This window comes from Babylonia areolata, chromosome 1, assembly GCF_041734735.1.
Source record: "Babylonia areolata isolate BAREFJ2019XMU chromosome 1, ASM4173473v1, whole genome shotgun sequence".
NCBI lineage: Eukaryota > Metazoa > Mollusca > Gastropoda > Neogastropoda > Buccinidae > Babylonia > Babylonia areolata.
The window spans coordinates 21,336,505-21,357,722 of NC_134876.1; the positions used below are offsets into that span (position 1 = coordinate 21,336,505).

The window sequence follows — 21,218 nt, forward strand, 5'->3', positions numbered from 1 at the left end:
GTTAGACCCTCATTGGGCCAACTCTCCAAGCATTTATGATCCAGTATGCTATAATTAGGCCACGCATGCTGATATACTATAACCAATTGAACAACGAACAGGCCTTCACAGGCCTCAAACGTCTGATTCCAGTTCAAGTTCAAGTATGCCCCGTGTGAGCTGGACGAGACCTGATATTAAAAATATATCTTTTTAATATAAAACTCCTTTGTTGGATCAATGTCCATGAGATTTTTAAAGGTATCAGCAGTTTGTGAATTTCTGGGGGAAGCACGATCCAAACCCTGGGTGTAAAACAACAAACAAAACAAACAACAAAATCATTCTATGGGCAAGGAACCCCAAAGCCTATATGACAGCTGTAGTAACGCACTCCGATTTTCATCAGGTCTTCAATCCATTCTTCTTCAATGCTCCCTCCCTCTAACTTGAGTGTCATGGATTCCTTGCTGCTCACTTTAAAGATATCTTCGCTGGTTTGCAAGGAGGCTGTATTCTTAGTGGCTTGTTGCTGTTTTCTTCCTTGACTGATTTGATTATGTATAAGGCAGAATATGGGCGTTGCCTAACGGGTTTTTACCTGACCCCCTTGAATGGGATGACGGACAAGGAGGGGGAGGGGAGGGATAACAAGCACTGCATTTGGTAACAACCGGCTACCTCCCACCTCTCTTTATCAGATCATTTTATTATCACTATTATTTGCAGTGACCAACCATCGGCTACCCCTATGGCAGTAGATTCTTCAACATTGAAGTAGGCTGCCTGTGAACAAGAAGACTGGATCCACATCTTTTCAGTTATCATCTGGCATCTTTTCTGACTCAAGCATGTTCAGTTCAGTTCAAGGAGGCGTCATTGCATTCAGTCAAATCCATATGTGCTACACCACATCTGCTAAGCAGATGCCTGACCAGCAGAGTAACCCAACACAGGCTTTGAGACGAGAAATTAAAATGAAGGACAAAGGCATGTAATACTGCTTTGAAGAATGTGTATCTTGGTATTCTTGAAGAGTGTGCTCATGTTTGTCTATCAAATAAATGTGTGTGCACATGCAAATAAATTAGTTGGCTGAGTATCAGACTTGTATTTAAAATGTGAGTTCAGTTATTTTGACTGGCAACATCAAAATGTACTTTTTCAATTTCACTGTAAAGAAATACTTTGCCAAGTGCTTTTTTTTTCCCTTGAAATCTATTTGTTTGGTATATGGTGAGTAACATTTTCACCGAAAGGCAGGTGAAAAGGGAGATTTGACAGATACTGAACCATTATATGAACTGCCTTCATTGAGCCAATTGATCATGACAAATGACCCATCATCAATAATTACACATGTATTGTAGTATACCTTTTCTTTAAAAAAAAAAAAAAAAGAGAAGTTTTTGTCTGTGTAAAATTTAGGCTTATCTCCCAGAACAGATTATATTGCTGTAATTCAGCACCTCTTGGTATGATGGGCACAATAGTCAAGTAGGCAGAGCGCTGACTTACCTTTTCAGGGTCTTGGATTTGATTCTGGTATTGGCATGTGGTGGGTTGAGGTTCTTCCTATATCTCAGGTCAACATGTACACCTTGCTAACACCTAAACTCTTTTCATATATATGCACGTGCTAAACAAATAGGCATGTTAAAGATCCAGTAATCCATGTCAATGTTTCGTGAGTTATGGAAACAAAATCCTTGAAAACAGGGTATGGCTGTCTACATTGCTGGGTAAAAAACAGCCACTCTTGTAAAAACCACACAGATATGAGTGAATATAACTTTCATCCCATGAATGCAGCAAAAAGAGCACCATCTTTCTTTGGATGGAGCAAAATGTATTGACAGAGGACTGGTGAGGACCCACAATGTTCCAGTCCCAAAACATGCAAGCCACCTGTATGCATGTACACGCAAATGTGTATCAACAGAGAAAATAGACGGTGAGAGGTAGATGGAAATGGAGAGGGAGAGAAAATGGAGAGAGAGAGAGAGAGAGAGAGAGAGGGTGTGAGGGGTGGGGGTGTGGGTGTGGGGGGAGGAGAGACAAAGAGAATGAGAGAGGAAAATGAATGCAGGTTTTATGGTCAATGTGATGCATCACAGACACACAAATAAGTGAATTAATTTTATTTACAAATATCCATCAAACAACGAACAGGTACATACAAGGTTTATTCAGTATTCTGTACAATGGTGCAGAAATTCCAGAAACAAAGAGCATCCTACCACTCGAAAGAAAAAAAAAAATCAAATGTGAATATGGTTCACAACATGGCTGTAGGGACTCCATAGGGGTCATCTCAAACTCACTCAGCTGACACACAATTTCCACACCCCTTCACCATTTTCCTCAACACTCACCCATGACCCATTTTCCTGCCACTACAGCTATTGTCAGATTTTCATTTCATGATCAGACTTAACTGAAAATAGTCAATCACACTCACATTCAATTTCACCTTTGGTGGTCTCAGTAATTTCAGGCAAAACGAAAAGTCTGAAATGTGGTACACTTGTACTCACAGCAGTGCAGAAACTCACTGGTGTGTGATGTGTCTCTGCAATTTTGGTATGTATCAATCATCAACTTATCACAAGTCAATAATGTCCATACCAGAGACTTCCATGTGCACTTCAAATGAAAATATCTTTTCAAGATTAAAAAAAAAAAAAAGAAAAGAAAAAAAAGAAAAGAAAAAAAAAGGCTGGCTGTATCTTGCAGCAAAGGAACTTCACGAAATATGGAATTTTATTCCAGTCTCTGCTCTATGAACATTCTTTTATTGTTTTTTTTATTTTATATATTGCAGGCAACAAAAAATACCCTCATACAGACTCACCTTCCTCAAGATATCATGATACACAAATTGGTAAATGAAACACATCTGCCTAACCATGGAGAACTGTATGCAAATAAATAATTAAACCAGCACATACCACTTAACCACTCAGCAGATGTCGCAAACCTGGGTAAAAACCCAAAGTGCTGTCAAGATTCCTGCATTAATTTTGACTATCGCAAATGCATGTTGTTTATCTTCATTAATCGAGGCATGATTGCCTACTTATTTTGTCATATCTCATGGGGTATATGATTTAATGAGTACTTGTGCTTCACCATTATTTATCATAGTCATGCATGCATGCTCATGTTTAATTAAAATCTGTGAATATAGAGGTTAGATTTGTCTAAAACAACACATGTGAACAGAAATTGAAATGAAAATCACACATGCATGCACACATATGCATTCAATACATGTGCACACCCACTTGTATGCACAAATATAAGATTCAGTCTGTTTCTGATTAAGATATAAATCATATATAGATACATATATCCCCAATCCAGCTCCAGGATATATATTGTATCTGTTGTAAGATCTATAGTTCCATACATAAGCAGAATATGCTTAAACATATCAGACCGAGAATGCTATATGGTATCACACAACTATGAGACATGCTCTTTCCACTGTCTTTACACTGTCATGAATTGTTTTAACCAAACATGGAAAGTTTGATTAAAATCTGTAAATAGAGAGTTAAAATTTTGAAGCACTTCAATAAGAGCAGAAACAAACACCATCAGCAAGAACTGCACTTGAAAGGACGAAAAGCAATGATCTGATGAAAATAAGAGAATACAGTGTCTTATTCGTGAGGAAAAGGATGGGTAAAAACTATTGTATAGTAATTTTTCACACAGAATAACTTTTAGGTGAAGCTTATATCTACTGGGTGGTCATTTCTATTCTTCATATTATGTAAGCACACAGACAGCAGAAGATATGAAACTGCCAAAAAATGACAGAAAATGAACAATGAGAGAGAGAGAGAGAGAGAGAACGGAACGGAATGATTTAGTCACAGAAAGGCCTCAGCCCCAAGTGAAAGGGTTAATATGAACATTATGCAATTCAATAAGACAACATAAGCAAACAAGCATAAATGCAGATAACAAAATATAATTATATTCATTTCACGAAGTGATTATTTCTCTAAGTTTGAAAGCCTTATACAAAAAAAACAAGGAAAAATCACGAATGTCCTTACTGTTGCTTGATGACATTAACAGACTTAATTTAAACAAAGAGGGATGTTTGTAATCTTTTGCTTTTATAAATATTTCACGAATATTTTCTAGCACTGGGCAACAAAGAACAAAATGCAATTCGTTTTCTTCAGATTCGTTAAATAGAGGGCAGACTAAATCATTCGTACTAGAAGTTTTGTATCTTGAGCGATGCACTGTCAGTTCTGATATTCCTAATCTAAATTTTGTTGTTATAATTTTCAAGTGCCTGTCTATATCTTGCAGTAGATAAGGTTTTAAATCATGTGCACTACAGAAAGTTCTGTACATATCAAATCTCTCGCTGGTATGAATATAATTATTCTGAGAGAGAGAGAGAGAGAGAGAGAGAGAGAGACAGACAGACAGATGGATGAAAAAAATCACTAAACTTATTGGTACTAACATTTTCAGATACTGAACACACATTTTCTTCAAGCTGAGTAGCCACCATCAATATGCAGATTTATTCACCACCTTTACAAGGAGGGATGCATTAATTACCCTTTCAGTCATCTCAAGATCCAGTTACATGAACCATATGGCATGCAACGAGATCACTACATTAATGTTAGTGCTTTTATCTTATCTCTTTTGTTTTGGTTTGTTTTATTTAAATTAAAGCAGTAAAAATCACACACACGTATATGTACGCAAATGTACGTACACACACACACACGCATGTACAAAAAAAAAAAGATTTTATCTTTCACATTCACAAAGCATACACATCTATCACATATATTTCTGTCTCAAAGCAACTGACTTCACTACCAAGGTACTGTCTTCCAATTGACATACAATTTTCAAGAAACAGAAACATATCAATCCCCAAATGCTTATCCCCAATACATATGTCAAATATTTAACAACATGAAAAGAACAGGTCTGATCAGTGAGTAAGTGAATGGATTGTAAAATAAACAGAAGATCTGTCCTCAGCTTATCAATCTAATGCTCCGAAACAGTGTTTTGCTTTCTGGTTTTCTCCCTTCTCTTTATTTTTCTTTGAGCAGGTCAGAAATTCTCAAGCTGCATTATGCTTGAACCTTGAGCTCTGCGAATTATAAAAGAATCATTTTTCGTTCAAAAATATTAAGTGTATGATGCAAATATATACAGATCATATATTGCTCCATTCTTCCCCTTGGATTGGAAGAAAAGGCCATGCCTAAAATCTTAAACCTTCAGTCATTTACTTCTAAGTTCTCTAGTGCATATCTTACTGTCTATACCAGTGCATTTGAGTCAAATGTGTGTTTTTCATTATATCATAATTATATGCTAGTTATTTATTTCATCTGTGATAAATTGTGGATGCCCACAAAATGATGGGAGGGTATATACATAAATTTTGTGCCGCCATTGTAACTGAATAACCTGAACACTGGCACACTGGTTAGCTGCATCATAGAGAACATTTATGCACTATTTGGAGTGTACCTCTGCTTGTTCTGGCATTTAGATACTGTTATCTTCAGAGTACCCACAGTTCAACTCTGCACCTCTTTGAGTTGATAATGAGCATATAAATGTAAATGGTATGTGAATGGTAAATATCTGGGGTTTCATATATATCAAGACTGGTCTGTATGAAAAGCTAGGGCATTTTTTTCTCTTCATAATCTTCTAATTAAGTAACTATTTTTGTTGCTACGGTAAATACCAACTCTGTTCATTGCTCTGTTTCACAGAAACAAACACTTTTGTACTAAATGAAAACTATCATATAAGATTGGTTTTTACAGATGTCATTTGTGGTAATAGTTTATTGTTTTTCTACATCATAGGGCTTTTCACTCTTTATAACAAAGATTCACAATAACTTTACACATGATTTTGAACACTTCATCATTCAGTAATGATAAATGACATCTAGAATAAATTAAAACAAACATCACTATGCAAACATTCATGTTTACCAAACACATACTTTCCACACACACTAATTATAGTGGAAAATTGTTCACTGATCATCAGTGATAAATACAGCTTATAAAACACAAATAAAAAAAAAACCCACCAACACTTGGAAACATCCTTCAAAACACCACACTTCCTAATTCACACACACATTTCACTTATGAACAACACACAGAGAGCTAGCATGCACATCATGCTCACCTTTTTCAAACAAAAAGCAATTTGTTTAAAGTATCAATGACTATATATACATCAATGACAAAGGTAACTTGCACAAGACCATATCTAACATAACTTTTTTTTTCAAAGTGAGATGGGTACACTCACACTCCACACACAGCATCACAAAAGGCCAACTTATGATCAGGAATAGATTCTTTGAATCTTGTCACAGGAAGGGGTTTTTATATCCAACGCTTGCTGGTATAGCTTGGCATCACCATAGTTCTTGGCTCTCCATATCATGTTCTCTTCTGCAACAAAAGAACAATAGCACATTCATCAGTCATGTGTTTCAGTATACACAACCCTGAACAGTGGATGGAATATAAGTGAACATACTGGTTTGATCAGAATATGTTTTACTGGTGTGCACATTCACAGGCTTGCACATGTGTATGTACTGTGGTGCGGTGGGGTGTGTTGGGTTGTTGTGTGTTGAGGAAGGTGGCAGAATGGTTAAGATGCTCGTCTGCTAGTACAGAGTCTGCAAGGGTCTGGGTCTGAATACCACTCTTGCCCTTTCTCCCAAGTTTGACTGGAAAATCAAACTGTGTCTAGTTATGAGACGATAAACCAAGGTCCTGTGTGCAGCATGCACTTGGCGCACCAAAAAAGAATCCATGGCAACGAAAGTGTTGTCCTCTGGCAAAATTCTGTAGAAGAAATCCACTCTGCTAGGTATACAAATACATATGCATGCAGTCAAGGCCTGACAAAGTGCATTGGGTTATGCTGCTGGTCAGGCATCTGCCTAGCAGATATGGTGTAGTTTATGAATTTGTCCAAACGCAGTAAAGCCTCCTTGAGAATCTGAAATGTGTGTGTGCATGTGTGCGTGCGTGCATGCGTGTGTGTGGACAGACTGGCAGATGTACCACTGGCGGAATTTGAAATGACTGGATAAAAAGTTTTCTTCAAGGCTTCCAAAAGATTATGATAAAGAATGATGACAAGAATATGACCAAAATACAATTCAGAAAAAAAACCCATCTGTCTGTGTGTCCGTCTCTTTCACTGGTGTGAATGCATACCTGAGTTTAGTTGGCTGAGGTTAAAATAGTGGAGGGAGAGGATTGGGCATTGTCTTTGTATGCTGAGCCCTTCACACAGTGAATTTGAGTTCACTGTCCCCTCTGCCAAAAAAGGCTATGGGGCCTTTAAAAGGCTATGGGGCCTTTAAATATAACTTTTTAACTTGACTAAAGAAAGCTGTAATAAAGGAAATACAAGAGACCAACAGAATCAAGATCCAGATATCAAGTTTATTCTTGGAATATATACTGAAATGAATCAAAGAAGTACTCACTGTAAGTACGCTCCCGCCAGCAATTGCTTCTGAGTTGTGATATATATTCATCTTCTACCATGCGCTCTATCCTCCTTAGTTCTCCACGGTATTCCGTTTTAAAGTCTTTCTTGACATAATAGGGTACTTTCAAGTTGTAGGTCTCCTTCTTTACAGAGTATTTCCTGAAAAACAAAAGAAGCAAAGGATAACTTACACAATTCCCAAAACAAACTGAACAAAATATTTTTGAAATGGAAGGAAAAAACACATCATAATAATGAACAAACTGCAATTATTTAGATTTTGTGTTTGACTGATGATAGATTAAACTTGTATTAAAAAAAATGGATTGCTTTCTAATTTCAATAAAACACTTTTTGTCAGTGTCAGTCATTTTATCCTCATTAGATCTATTCACACAAATTTCTTTTGTTATAAAATCCTATTACTTCATTTCTCCTTAAAGATGACAGACTGTATTTTCTCAAAAAGAACTACATTCATAAAAAACTTAACAATCTGTACGCCTCTTAGGACCACCCCTACAACAGCTGAATGCACTGTCAAAGCCATACTTCACATCAAAAATGTACATGTCATTAAAAACATGCTCAATCCCCTTGAAAACACAGACAAACAATGTAGAGGCTAAAGCCAACAAGGTAAAAGCATGGAGTGAGAATACGACTGACTGAGAATGCGAAACTGAAACTATGCACTGCAGTAGCAAAATATCCATACTAGGTTCAAGGCAAGCAACCAAGTCTTACGGATAAATCAATACTCGGGGTACAAAGTGTTAATACATCATGGAACAAAAAAACTGGAATGACTGACTGTGTGGCCTGCAAGCTGAAGACAGGGTCGCTGACCAGGAAACTGGACAGCAGAGACAACAGGATCAGGATCAGGATGGGGGTCAGCTGCAGGAGCAAGGTGAAACTGCTCTGTAACACACACCACACATATACATAATTCATACAATAACACACAACACATATGTGCATAATACACATAACTCATATGATCTCCCACAACACATTTATAAACATGCTCTGTGGTGTGACCTGACCAACACAAACAACCTTCAGACATAAGCATTATCATATCATTAACTTACCAATGTAGTTATCAAAATACACAAGACTTTTTTTTAAAGTATGTTAATAAACAATGGTGAAGCAGCCTACTACAATAATTTTATAAATCCAGAAGTTGGGAAACACTTTTTGTAACAGTCATGTCACCTTACTGACAAAAATAGCTGTCTTTTTTTATATGAAGAAAAAAAACAACATAAACAAAAACAAAAACGGCCAGATATACAATTAAATTTCAAACAACATCATGAAAGGAAGGTCAAGTTCAATGGGAAGAACCTAACTCACTCATGCTTACTCTGCTAACAGACAGACAGATGTCCCACCATAGCTGGAATAAACCCTTCTCTCCTTATTCTTTTCTTTCTGTGTTTTGTTGCTGCTGTTTTCTCTCAATGTTAGTTTTACAACTTGCAGTCCAATCTTGTACAGCATAACACCAATGCTGCCTGATCTGACTCAGTCTCTAACAGCCATATCCAGGCATGTTTTGGTTGGCACAAAGTTATCATAACTACGTAGAAAGCAAGGGAAAATAATCACAGCTGCCTCTCCGGTTTAATACCGGTGTCTTTTTCTCTCTCCTTTTTTGCAGTGTCACAGGAGAAAGGTGGCAGAATGGTTAAGATCTGCCAATACAGAGTCTGTGAGGGTCTGGGTCTGGGTTTGAATCCCACTCTTGCCCTTTCTACCAACTTTTACTGGAAAATCAAACTGAGTGTCAAGTTGTTCAGATGACATGATAAACTAAGGTCCTGTGTGCAGCACACATTTGGTGCACTGAAAAACCCATGGCAATGAGAGTGTTGTCCTCTGGCAAAATTCTGTAGAAGAAATCCTCTCCGTCAGGTACACAAATAATATATATGCATGCAGTCAAGGCCTGACTAAGCGCAATGGGTTATGCTGCTGGTCAGGAATATTACTAGCAGATGTGGTGTACGGTATATGGATTTGTCCGAACACAGTGATACCTCCTTGAGAAACTGAAACTTGCAATGTCATAAAACAAGTTATCATCTATGTCTATCTGTGATATGGCTGGGTCCCATGTAGTGTAAACATGAATCACCTTGTGAAAGGAAGTTGAAAAAGTTTTGAAGAAAACACATTCATGTGACAAAATCAATTCACTGTGCAAAAGGAAGGTGACACCACTCTAGCATAAACACTGACATGAAATATTTGTGAACATGGGAAGAAGAGGTGCCACTCCCAAGATGATTTGATAATACAATTCAGTAATTTTGACAATGCACAGTTGTGTGTATGAATTAGTGAGCATCTTATAAAACAGCACATTTTCAATCTCACAATGATATGAAATATGTAATAAAAAATATTTTAAAATAGGAATGAAGAATAAAACAGGATAAAAAACTAACAAACAAACAAACAAAAAAAAACCCCAACAAAAAACAAAATTTGCTCAATAATGCCTTCTTACACACACACACACACACACACACACACACACACACACATACCACCCCCTGAATTAATGTTTGTGGACTATTTTTCCAGACATGCTGGTGCAATTACACCCCATCATTTCAAATGGGCGAGAAACAGTTGCTTGAAGACGGAGTGAGAATAAAACTTCAGAATATTCATTTATCATCTGTGGCAGCACTGCATCTTTCCTGTGCTACAGTGACAAGCTGTCATACAAGAAAGAAACACTCAGACAAATTAAATCAATAGGACTGGGAAGTCTGCAACAAAAACACACATGCCAAAAGTTCTAATAGAAAAAACAAAATCTATTTCATTATTTTAGATCTTTTAAAAACTCTGTCACTTGAAGATGTTAAAACAAACACACACCTCATTCAACAAAAAGTGTTAAAACACATAAAATATTTTAATACAAATGATGAACAATAACATGTTGCGTACAACTGCTCGCAATTCTTGTAGATTTAAATTACAGAATCTCACATTTTACTTCACAACACTGAGTTGTGTGTTCTTGGTCATTATATCTGCATTGATGTTCAGTGAATGAGTCAATATATGAGGAATTTCATCAGACTTATATATTTTGTTTGCATGTATTTAGTTGACAGATTTATTTCATGGGAATAATCATGCACATCCAAGGTTTGTTTTCAGATGTTATTTCAGTAAATTGACTGATGAAAAATCCCATACATTACCCAAAGCTGACTACTGGCAAGATGTGTATGGGGGAACATGTCTAAGTTATTAATGACTACAGTGAGTGATAAGAAACTCTAGGGAGAGCTGGACAATACAAGGTCTTCAGAGAAGCACCTCTCAGTCAAGTATTTTTGCCCTAACTCCTTCCACTCTAAGGGGGCCGGGCTGCACCCAGGTCATGACTCCTTGATGCCCTTGTACTGCTGCCTTTTTTTCCCCCAACCTGGTCCTCAGTAGGTTCGAACCCACGCCTTCTGGGTGGTCGCTACTTCAGGACTAAGTCACCTTTCTGGCAGACATTTTAACCACCGCACCATCATACCTCTAGTTTGGGTAGGGAAATTTAATCCTTATGACGTTTACTTTCATTCCCCCAAGACCAGATCCAGCTGGAACTCTTTTCTGCTGCTTCTGCCCTTGCCTCGAGAGCCCTTGTCCTCTCTCTGCCAGAAATCGACAGCTGTTTCATGAGGCTGTAGGTAGATGTACTTACAAACCCTCTTGCACCAATCTCTATGGCGAGGACTTTGGCATGGAAGCCAGATTCTCTCAGGCTGCTGGCTAGACTAGCATACTTCTTGGTATAACTGAACTTATCTGCCATTTTGCTCAGTTTCTAATATACTGCTCAAAATTGACAGAAAGCTATCAAATTTCAAACATATCACACAAAATTAAATGAACTTGCCAAAGCATACAATAGTCACAATTTTGACTGCTCTGCACTGTACTGCTTTGAATCTAACCCCATTGCAATGCTTTCATATTAGAGCAGATTTCTCTGTTTGGGCTGCTTTCCCAAGAGCAGCGCCATTGATTTTTTCTTTTTCTGTCTGCTCCACATTTGTATTTCAGTGTAAGTGGATGGTCACTATGGATTATTTCTTCCTCAGTTTATTGTCTCTGCTGAATGACTAACATCCAGACCATCAAGTGTAAGGGAGAGCAAAAATCCTGATGAAATGAACCATGGACCCTTGCTTCCAGGTTGGGCTCTTTATCTATTACTTTATCACTCCACTTCAGAGAACAAACTTATTTTTTACCACCACAGACAAATTGAAAGAGGCTGTGAGCAACAGTGCAATTAGTAGCTGACAAAGTAACAATGGTGTTCATGCAGTACTAACAATCATTACAACAGTCCCAGAACACTTGTCATGGATTATCTTCATCTGAAGATTTAAAAAAAAGTCAAAAGAGGTAAAACTGAATAAAAAACAACAACAGCCTTACACCTATATCAGTTTTGAGGCTGGGCCATTTAGGGTCACACAAATAAATCTAAAAATGTCTTACAAGAACATTACTTTAAAATGCCTTTTATTTATTTTTCTTCTTCTGTGGTTCAAGACTGGTGATAAATCACCTTTTACATGCAGAATTCTTTTGTAAACATAAACAAATAATGCATGGTTATACACTGATTCTCAATATTCTGATTTCCACCACATGGTTTTGTTTGAAATGACACCCAAATATCTTCTATGGGTGTAAGATGCATCAAATTCCGTTTCAAATGTTACACCAAGCAACACATTTACTATTTCAATGAGCATATTGTTTAACAAAATGGGTAAGTTAAATATGTTATATCCATCACTTCCATAACAGTGTATGAACCACAGCATTGTATATGTGGCTAAAATATTTTTTCTGATCTCTCTGTTACCTTATTTAACTAGGAATATGGAGCAAAGTTGCAACACAGCTGCCCACAGCCGACAGACCAACTGTTCTTATTGGTACTGACAATGTTTTAGTTACTTGTTTACAATTAATCACCTTATCAAAGATCCATTTGTGAACAGCTAGGAATTTCTAGCTATACAGATTGGTTACAAACAAAACAACAAATGAGCAAAACGCACCCCAACAGTAAATGCACAGCACTGGGACACAGGGCAATAGTTGGGCTGAAAATAAACTCTGCCCAAAGGCATGTTTACATTTTCCAGAAAAGAAAAATATTTTCCATAAAACTGGTCACAAAATACAGCAAGCATGGGACAGATTTAAAAAATGATAACACACACGCACACACGTCGGACTAGTTACAGCAATAACATGGGGAGTGACGAGAAAGCAGCGAAGGCATGCAAGCAGGCAAGAAGTACCCGCTGCAAGTACAGAAGAATCACTGTAGTATAGGGAAGAGGCGCAGGTGGCATTTTACGGGATGGACCTGCCGCTTTCCTCTGACTTCGTCTGCGAGACTGCCAATGACACATACACTGCATTGTGTTTATTTCCCATCTTTAGCAGGCCTGTGGCGGGTGTACGCTACTGTGATTTCATTGAACAGAAATATTTAATGGTGTCATTTCTTTCACTGAGATTTATCAGTGTGGGATGTATAACTCTTAAATGTTGTGTTTATTAGAAATTTTCAATCATCTACTAGTGTTGAAATATTGATCAGTCTTGTGACCTTGGCTTGTGCTCATGGAGATGACTTCTAAAAACTTATCAATAAAGATAATCATGCAAAGCTTGTTGTCCTCAGGCGCAACAGTTCCTGAGAAAATGGCAGCGAAAAGCACCACCATACAGACAGACGACGGAAAGAATGTCATAAATCGTTTTGCCGACACAAATGCCAAAAATGCACAAAATGAACTTCATAGGTATTCAAATTTTCCATTCTGGAACCTATCCCTTCTCAAGGTTCGCAAAAAAAAAAAAAAAAAAAAAAAAAAGGAAGAGGATTGGTGCCCTCTATAAAGTGAACTGAATATGGATACGGATGGCATGTTTTGTGCCAAACAGCAATGGCTTGCCCTGCTTGTGCCTTCAAGCTGTCTCTGTCAGAGCACACAATCACCATGGGCAACATCGGCAGTAAATAGTTCATTCAATTTGATAGATGTTGAAATCAAACCTGATAAACAGTTTTTAGTTCAACAGATTGTTTTCATGTTTTCCTTCCAATGTTAGTCATGTGAAAACAAACAACAAAACCTTTGAAGAATATCTTATTATATTTATACTATAAAGTTTTATTGACTGAAACTTTTAAATTTCATCACAGTGTTGGGGTCACTGTTTGGACAGCTGCACTTGTACATGTTAACCTTTGCTCATGACTGTGGCCTACTTATTTACAGTTTACTTGATGGCCAGCATAAAAGAACACTTTGTAAAGAGTGGGTAACTAAGATTTCTCACCTCTGATTGCTGTTCTCTGCCATAGGTGTATGTGTAGTAGTGGGAACGATGGTTATGTGTGTGGTGACGTCTATGGACATGGCCTGCACATACCAGATTAAATAAATCAAAACATTCCTTAACTTGGCCCTTGGAGTGATATGGCCCTTGACTTGTGTGTTGAAGCATGTATACATGTGCATGTGGACATCTGCATGTGTGGGTGGGTGAGTGTGTGTATCTGTGTGTGTACATGCATTTTTGTCTGAGAGGGCAAACGTGTGTGGGGGGGTGATAGTCCAGCTTGGCATACAATATCACAGGGCAGTGTCTTATCAGGTCATTATTTAACACACACACACACATCTATTGTCAATGAACATCAATTATTTAAATCTTCTTCTTCTATCCCGAAGTCTCATACTGAAAAGGCACCCCTGATGATCTGGCAACCAGTTCTCTCCATTTCTCACTTTATACTTGACATGAAAAAAAAAAAAAAGGAAGTGAAGTAGAACAGAAATGACATTTGAAAAAAACATTTACCACAAACTCCATGTACATGTTTCTAATTTTCCTTGCATGGTTTTCTTTCATTTATCTTCTTTGGTTATTTCTGCCCCTCCAAGAAAGAATTACTCATTTTCACTTCCTCAATACTTTCACATTATGCATTTTTGTAAGCTACCATAACGTTTGTTCATACCTGAAGGGTATCCTCCACCAAAGAACATGTTGAATAATTCCTCTGGAGTAATGTCACCTGCACACATAGACACACACACACACACACATACACATACACACACATACACACACACATACACAGACACACACATACACACACAACCTGAGGATAAAGAGGAAATTCACAAATCAAAACAAAGTTTATGCTTCAACTTGTACAACTGCAGTTAACTGCTTTTGACATTTCACCTTCGCCTCAACCATCTTGAAAAATGCTTTTACCTTACTGGCATGTTCTGGTAATTATAGACACAAACAAGAATTAACAACGTAAATTATATCCTTCTCCATTATGATGATATCCCCTGAAGAGCAAAAATACACACAAAGTAACAAAATAAAACAGCTGCATTCCTTTCCATTGGTCAAATCTGTCACTGCATCCAATGATTTCCACTCTCAGTCCCAAAAATTTTCATCAGAACAATGATTAAGACATGTTCTAGCACACATACACACACAACATAATGCCTACCTTCAAATCCTCCATGTGTGTAGTCAGAAGAATACTGGGATGTTTGCTGCAGTTCTGGACCATACACATCATATTTTCTCCGTTTGTCTGCATCACTGAGTACTGCATAGGCATTACCGATGGCTGAAACATTTTAATTCAAAATTATCATACCGTACTACAGAACTACACAGAAGTTCATGGGTGTGAAATTAAACAACAGAAAAACAAAATCAAACTTTTAAGAGCATTTTCATATTCTTTCACACATGGATAACCCAAGTAAGGCAATGACTGATGCAAGAAGATGATAATAATCCAGGCAGGCTGTTGCATCCATTATGACATGTCAAATGACCCAATTTATAGCAGCAGATGTTTAGTGACTTGGGTGGACACAGTGGCAACATGCGCCATGAAAATCCTGGTAAAATTTTTTTAACTGTTCATAAACACACATTATCAATATAATGTATACACATGGACTCTTCTGCTTCCTGTCTCTCTTGTTCGCAAACATATACCACACTAAGATTAACAATGTAATCTTAAGTCATTTTCTTGAAAGACAATTCCAAGTGCAACCCTCATGCAGGAAAGTGATATGTATCATGTCTACTTTTGAGGTATCAGAAGATGGCAGACAGAATTACACACACACACACACACACACACATCAACCTCAAGGAACTGGGTGTTAAACTTCCATCATGGAATTTGGAGACCTGTTCAAATCTGAATAGCAACTGAAGGGATAATGGCTGAGATTCTCAGTATTCCTTGTCACCAAATATAAAGACTGATACTGTTTCAATCCCTTTTACATGCATGTGTAAATCTTATTCCACAAGATTAAAATATGCACATGTGCATAGTCCCCATAGATGGAATATGGCTGCCTACACAGTGGTACAGTGCATATCTATTATGCATATCTATTGTGGAGGACTTAAGAGTAAAGCCGAGCATCCTTTAGAATTAATGTTTGTCTTTTTCTTATTATCAGTACTTATTCAATTTTTCATTCATTATGTTAATGTATATAATTCAGTTTTCTTCAAAATTCAGCTACTTCTTTTCACAGTTTATCATTCAATGTTCACCTTCACAGCTTGGTTCAAAACATTAGAAGAATTTTGCAATGGTGTTGACAACTGGTGAGAATTAAACTAAAGGCACCCATTCTGGAGATCAGTTGCTTCTTTTCTGAGTCTTCAGCCATGTCAGGAAATATACTTTTATAAACATTTTGTGAGTGAGTGTGTGTGTGTGTTTAGCTGATTAAGGAAATACATTTGAAAAAAGTCTTATTTCTGTGTGAGAGTATGTGTTTTGCCGATTCTGGAAATTCATTTTCCCCCTGAAAGAACATCACTGCTTTATGTTAATCAAATAACCTTTAAATGCCTCTGTTGCTCCTGGTGCTTTGTTTTTGTCAGGGTGCATCTGTAGAGCCAGTTTTCGGTAGGCTTTCTTCAGGTCACTTTCCGAGCAGTCCTTCTTCACGTCCAAAACTTCATAGTAATCCTTACACCTCTTTATCCTGAATGGAGCAAAATCATGGCATGGATCAGGGATAATTTGCTTTGTAAGCTATGTTTTCTCTAAATGAGAAACCAAACCATCTGTGTAATATTTCTAATACTGCACTGTAAACATGATAATTACCATAGTTTTCATTTTTATGCCTATAGTGTTTAAGCTATCGTCAAACCAATTGCAAAAACCATTTAATGTGACTAAAAGAATGCTATTGCTATTCTCAAAATAATCTGCAATTCTGCATTCAATCACATGGAACCAGAAGTAGAACAAATATGGGTGACTGTGCTGGATACACCAGCCAGTGCCCATACTTCATTGCCACTGATTTAAAAAAAGAAATAAAATTCTCAAAGCAAAATAACAACTACAAAAAATACAAAAAAGGAATCCTACAAAGGAATTTAATTTTTAACACAGAGGCTGGATATAACGTAAGTTTTTCAACATCAAATGCACAACATGCTTTCAAGTCTAAGTTTATTTGGATGGACAGCAAAGGCTAAGCTAGGTGCGTTGGGTTACGCTGCCGGTCAGAAATCTGCTTAGCAGATGTCAAGTAGTGTACATATGGATTTGTCCCAAAACAGTGACACCACCTTGAGTAACTGAAATGAACTGAACCGAACTGAACTGGACGGCATAAGCCATGCAAATATTCTTAGATATAAATAATATCATCTCTGCAAGTAACTTTGATATAAATTATTGAAATCAAATCAGTCTCTTAATCTAATGATTAACTCACTCGGGACGGAAAGTTTTCTCCCTCGCTTTTCCCTACAGACGGCCCATTTATTTGAGTTAGGAATAAAATCACAAGAAATACAAAACATAAAGTAACTGAATGAAACTTGCTGTACTTGACCCACTGACCCCTCTCATCTCGTCATGTGTATACCCATTTCCCTCCCTTTTCAATGCCCTCCGAATCTTGAGTCACTGTCATTATCTTCTTGCTGGTAGATTTGTTCACTGCAGATACTATATATCAAAGTCTTCATCATCCTTGATGATGTCGGAACCTTCAGTCTGAAGCATTTCAATCACTTCAACAGCAGTAAAAGCCGCTGTTGTGGTCTATTCTGCTCCAAAAATTTCCACTTGTATCACCTGCGACGCCATTTTCAATACATATGTAGATTACTAGCTTGTCATGTGGGGTGCTGAAGTCAACGGCTTGCCGTTATTACGGAATCTCACGATGAAACTTTCCATTCGACCCTTGACATGTTCGCAATGCCCACTGTAGCTGTGGCTGTTATGCTACCCCATGTTGAAAACATGGACAAATTTTTAATTGTCGAAACCACTATCGCATTCCATCATCTGGAACCATGTCTTATGTCAGGAATGCTATAGCGTTCCATCGTCCGGGGTGAATTAATCCAAACTGACAAGAACAAAGACTATTTGGCCCTTATCTCTGACTTAATTGAACACACGAACATGTATACTTTTAGAACCCGAGTTGGGACCAACATGCAATAATAACAACAAAACAAATAGATGTACTTTCATCCATGACCTACCTTCTGACAGATGCGACCTGTTCTGGGGTGTAGTCTGGAGATGCATTTTCTTGATTGTCTGAAGAAGCATCTCTAGGAATACTGCCCCTCCGCTTCCGAACTTCCTCATTGGCTTTTGACTCCTCACTGTTTGGTGCTTGCGTATCGTAGCTGTTCTCTGTCAACTTGCTCAAAAGTTCTGTGAAAAACAGAATAAAGGATCAGAAAATATGGAGCTCTAGTGAGTAATTCACTGTAATCCAACCGCACTTTTCGAACATAAGTGAGGTATCATAGTAATTTGAAAGTGATGGCTGAGACTGCCAGTGCGCCCACAAATTACAGTTCCTAAAATGATGTAAGAACTAATCAAATAAATAATTTTCCATTAGAAATACCGCTCTTGTTTGAGATTCAGTTTTATCCTAGATGTAAATTTATTATCAATAAAATAAGATTACCACCATATGACCAAGAATATCTGTTCCAAGACAGTGCAGTGACAAGTTCTGTTATCCAGATAGTGCAGTGACAAGTTCTGTTATCTTACCAACTACATGAAGTCCAAAAATACAAACCTCAAATGAAATATCTGCTGATTTATAATATGCAAATGAGGTCTATCTTGCGAGTGTTATGGTCAAAATGACAGACCAAAATAAGTTAGTTAGTATCATGCACCAATGGGATGCTATGAGTTCACACCCAAACGAAAGTTATTCCAACTTTGCAATTTTCTGTCCAAGCTACTTACTCCCAACATTCATTGTATTATTCAAATCAGCTAAAAATGGGAAACAGGAACATTATTCTTAAGTGTCAACCATCTCAGCTGTTTCACTCACTGACTGGGAGCCCTTTTCAAATTTCCTGATCAATGCAACTGCAAGATATTATTCCTGTAAGTTTAAGACTTTATCTGCAAGTGTTTGGTTATTTCTGTATTTCACATAATGCTGCATTTCTTATTCTAGCAGGCTCAATTTGTTTAAAACAAAAATTAAATTGATTAGTTCTGCATTATACCAAATGCAAAAAGTTCAAGTCTTGGAAAGTGGCAAAGACATGCATCTCCATGCATATTTTTCTGCACATCATTTGTTTAAATATATTAATTTTCACCACACACTTTTAATTTATTATCCTGCAAACTCATAACTTTATACAATTCCTTCCAATTTACCTTATCTGTTGTCCTTTGAACTACATTTAACTGACAGTGATACTTAAGTGGGAAAACACTGAGACTGCAAATACAGAGCATACACGATGTCAGCATATACTGATTAATAGAGAAACTGACAAATCTAAAAAAGAAAAAAAAAGAATCAAAAACAGTGAACAAAACAAACACACACACGCAAAACCAACCCATCCCACCAAACCACATAAAAACACAACAGAACAAAATAAAGCAAGCCAAACAAACAGCCCTGTCAAGTGTGACAGACAAAATATGTCTTGGTTTTCAAGTGGAAAAACTGCAGCTTACAATGCATTAATTATCTCCCTTCCCTACATGTTTTCACTTCTGGGATTCCTCACACACATATATAATATATATATACAATGAGGGACAAGACTGAAACCAGTGTGTAGGAAAATTGAGACAAAACAGTAGGTGTTTTGAATAATATTTTCATTTGTTACATGTATCCATTCTAATTAATATGTAAGTAACACTGCAATGGAAGCATAATTGTTATTTCAACAAATTCAAGTGTTCGACAGTGGTGGGCAAAAGCAATTTCTTTTCCATTGTTGCCAGCCACAGTGATTCTTTAAAAAAAAAACCCATAAAAAACACAAAAAACCTTATGATTTTAAAATGTTACACCTCAAAACTGAATGAAGATACAAACTGGATGGTTAAATCCTCCAGGATTTAATGCCATAATCATCATGTGCTTCACCATAAAACAGGTTTTGACAAAAGAAAAAAAAATTGAGCATGCCATCTAATACCTACAACTGCCTTTTGCAAAAATAAAATGGTCGTTCACCGTATGTTTTAAAATGGAAATGTTTAATATTAGACTGGAGTCTACAAAGACAGCTAACTGATCCAGTGGGGAATCACCGCAGGCAAAAAACAGAAAGTGGACAAATCAAACTCCCGATCATGCACACATAATATATTTGAAGAAAACACACCAACATTTATGTAAAAGTAATCGCATTCATACGAATTTCTGAATAATGGTTCACTATCTAGCCACGAAAGTAAAACGTGTAAGTACTTCATCAAGTTTATGAATAAAATAGCACGATAAGGATGGTTACGTGTGAGGGTCACGCGGGGAGGAAAATGGATAACGGGGAGCATACCTTGTGCTTTATCAGACGGATAAAGTCGTTCTGCTTTTTTCAAGAATCTGATTGCCTTTTCAATGTTCCCGGCTGCAACGCAGCGCAGTGCGATTGCATAGCACCTATCGCTCTCATCCTTGTTGCCGTCCATTTTCTGCTTACATTTTGTCGTGCCGTCACCGAATGAGAGCTTCAGTTTGATTGGTTTCTGTGCGGAGCAAAGAGAGACAACTGTTTTGGAGTTTCAGTTTTTTTATTTTATTTATTTATTTATTTTTTAAGATTGAGCGAGTTTATCACAGAGGCAATGGAACGGCAAGACACAGCAAGGCAAATTCTTGAATTTCGAGGATTAATGTGATTTTTCCACCCAGGCGCCGCCCTATGTAGTATCTATTACTCATATTAATAAACACAAACCATGAGCATGCAATTTGACAACCCCTCGCCGCAAACCCCTTCAGAAATCATTACTGTTACACATTGCACGACACATTAAAAAAAACAACAAAAAACAATCGATGGAAAAGCATAAAAAATTATAGACACCAGAGATATTAGTGTCTATGGGAAAAGCAAAAACTATCAAGTATGAACCATTCTATATTGGGTCTGTTCTTCTACATAGTTGACACAAACCTTGAGCACTTGAGCATAAGAGCGAGAGAGAGAGAGAGAGAGAGAGAGAGAGAGAGAGAGCGTGTATCACGCTGTCGTGTGTGTGTGTGTGTGTGTGTGTGTGT

The 21,218-nt window shown here is 37.2% G+C and overlaps 1 protein-coding gene across 1 annotated transcript; it reads right to left on the reverse strand.

Annotated features, from left to right (window-relative positions):
- Positions 1-2,107: 2,107 nt before the first annotated feature.
- LOC143280838 (dnaJ homolog subfamily B member 14-like) lies at positions 2,108-20,645 on the reverse strand. Its single transcript, XM_076585555.1, has 9 exons — positions 20,494-20,645; positions 18,187-18,364; positions 16,510-16,655; positions 15,134-15,256; positions 14,618-14,674; positions 13,933-14,015; positions 8,339-8,448; positions 7,520-7,683; positions 2,108-6,464 (listed from the first exon to the last, which is right to left on the reverse strand). Exons 1-9 carry the CDS (start codon positions 20,624-20,626, stop codon positions 6,355-6,357), a joined length of 1,104 nt encoding a protein of 367 aa, XP_076441670.1. The 5' UTR covers positions 20,627-20,645; the 3' UTR covers positions 2,108-6,354.
- Positions 20,646-21,218: the final 573 nt, after the last annotated feature.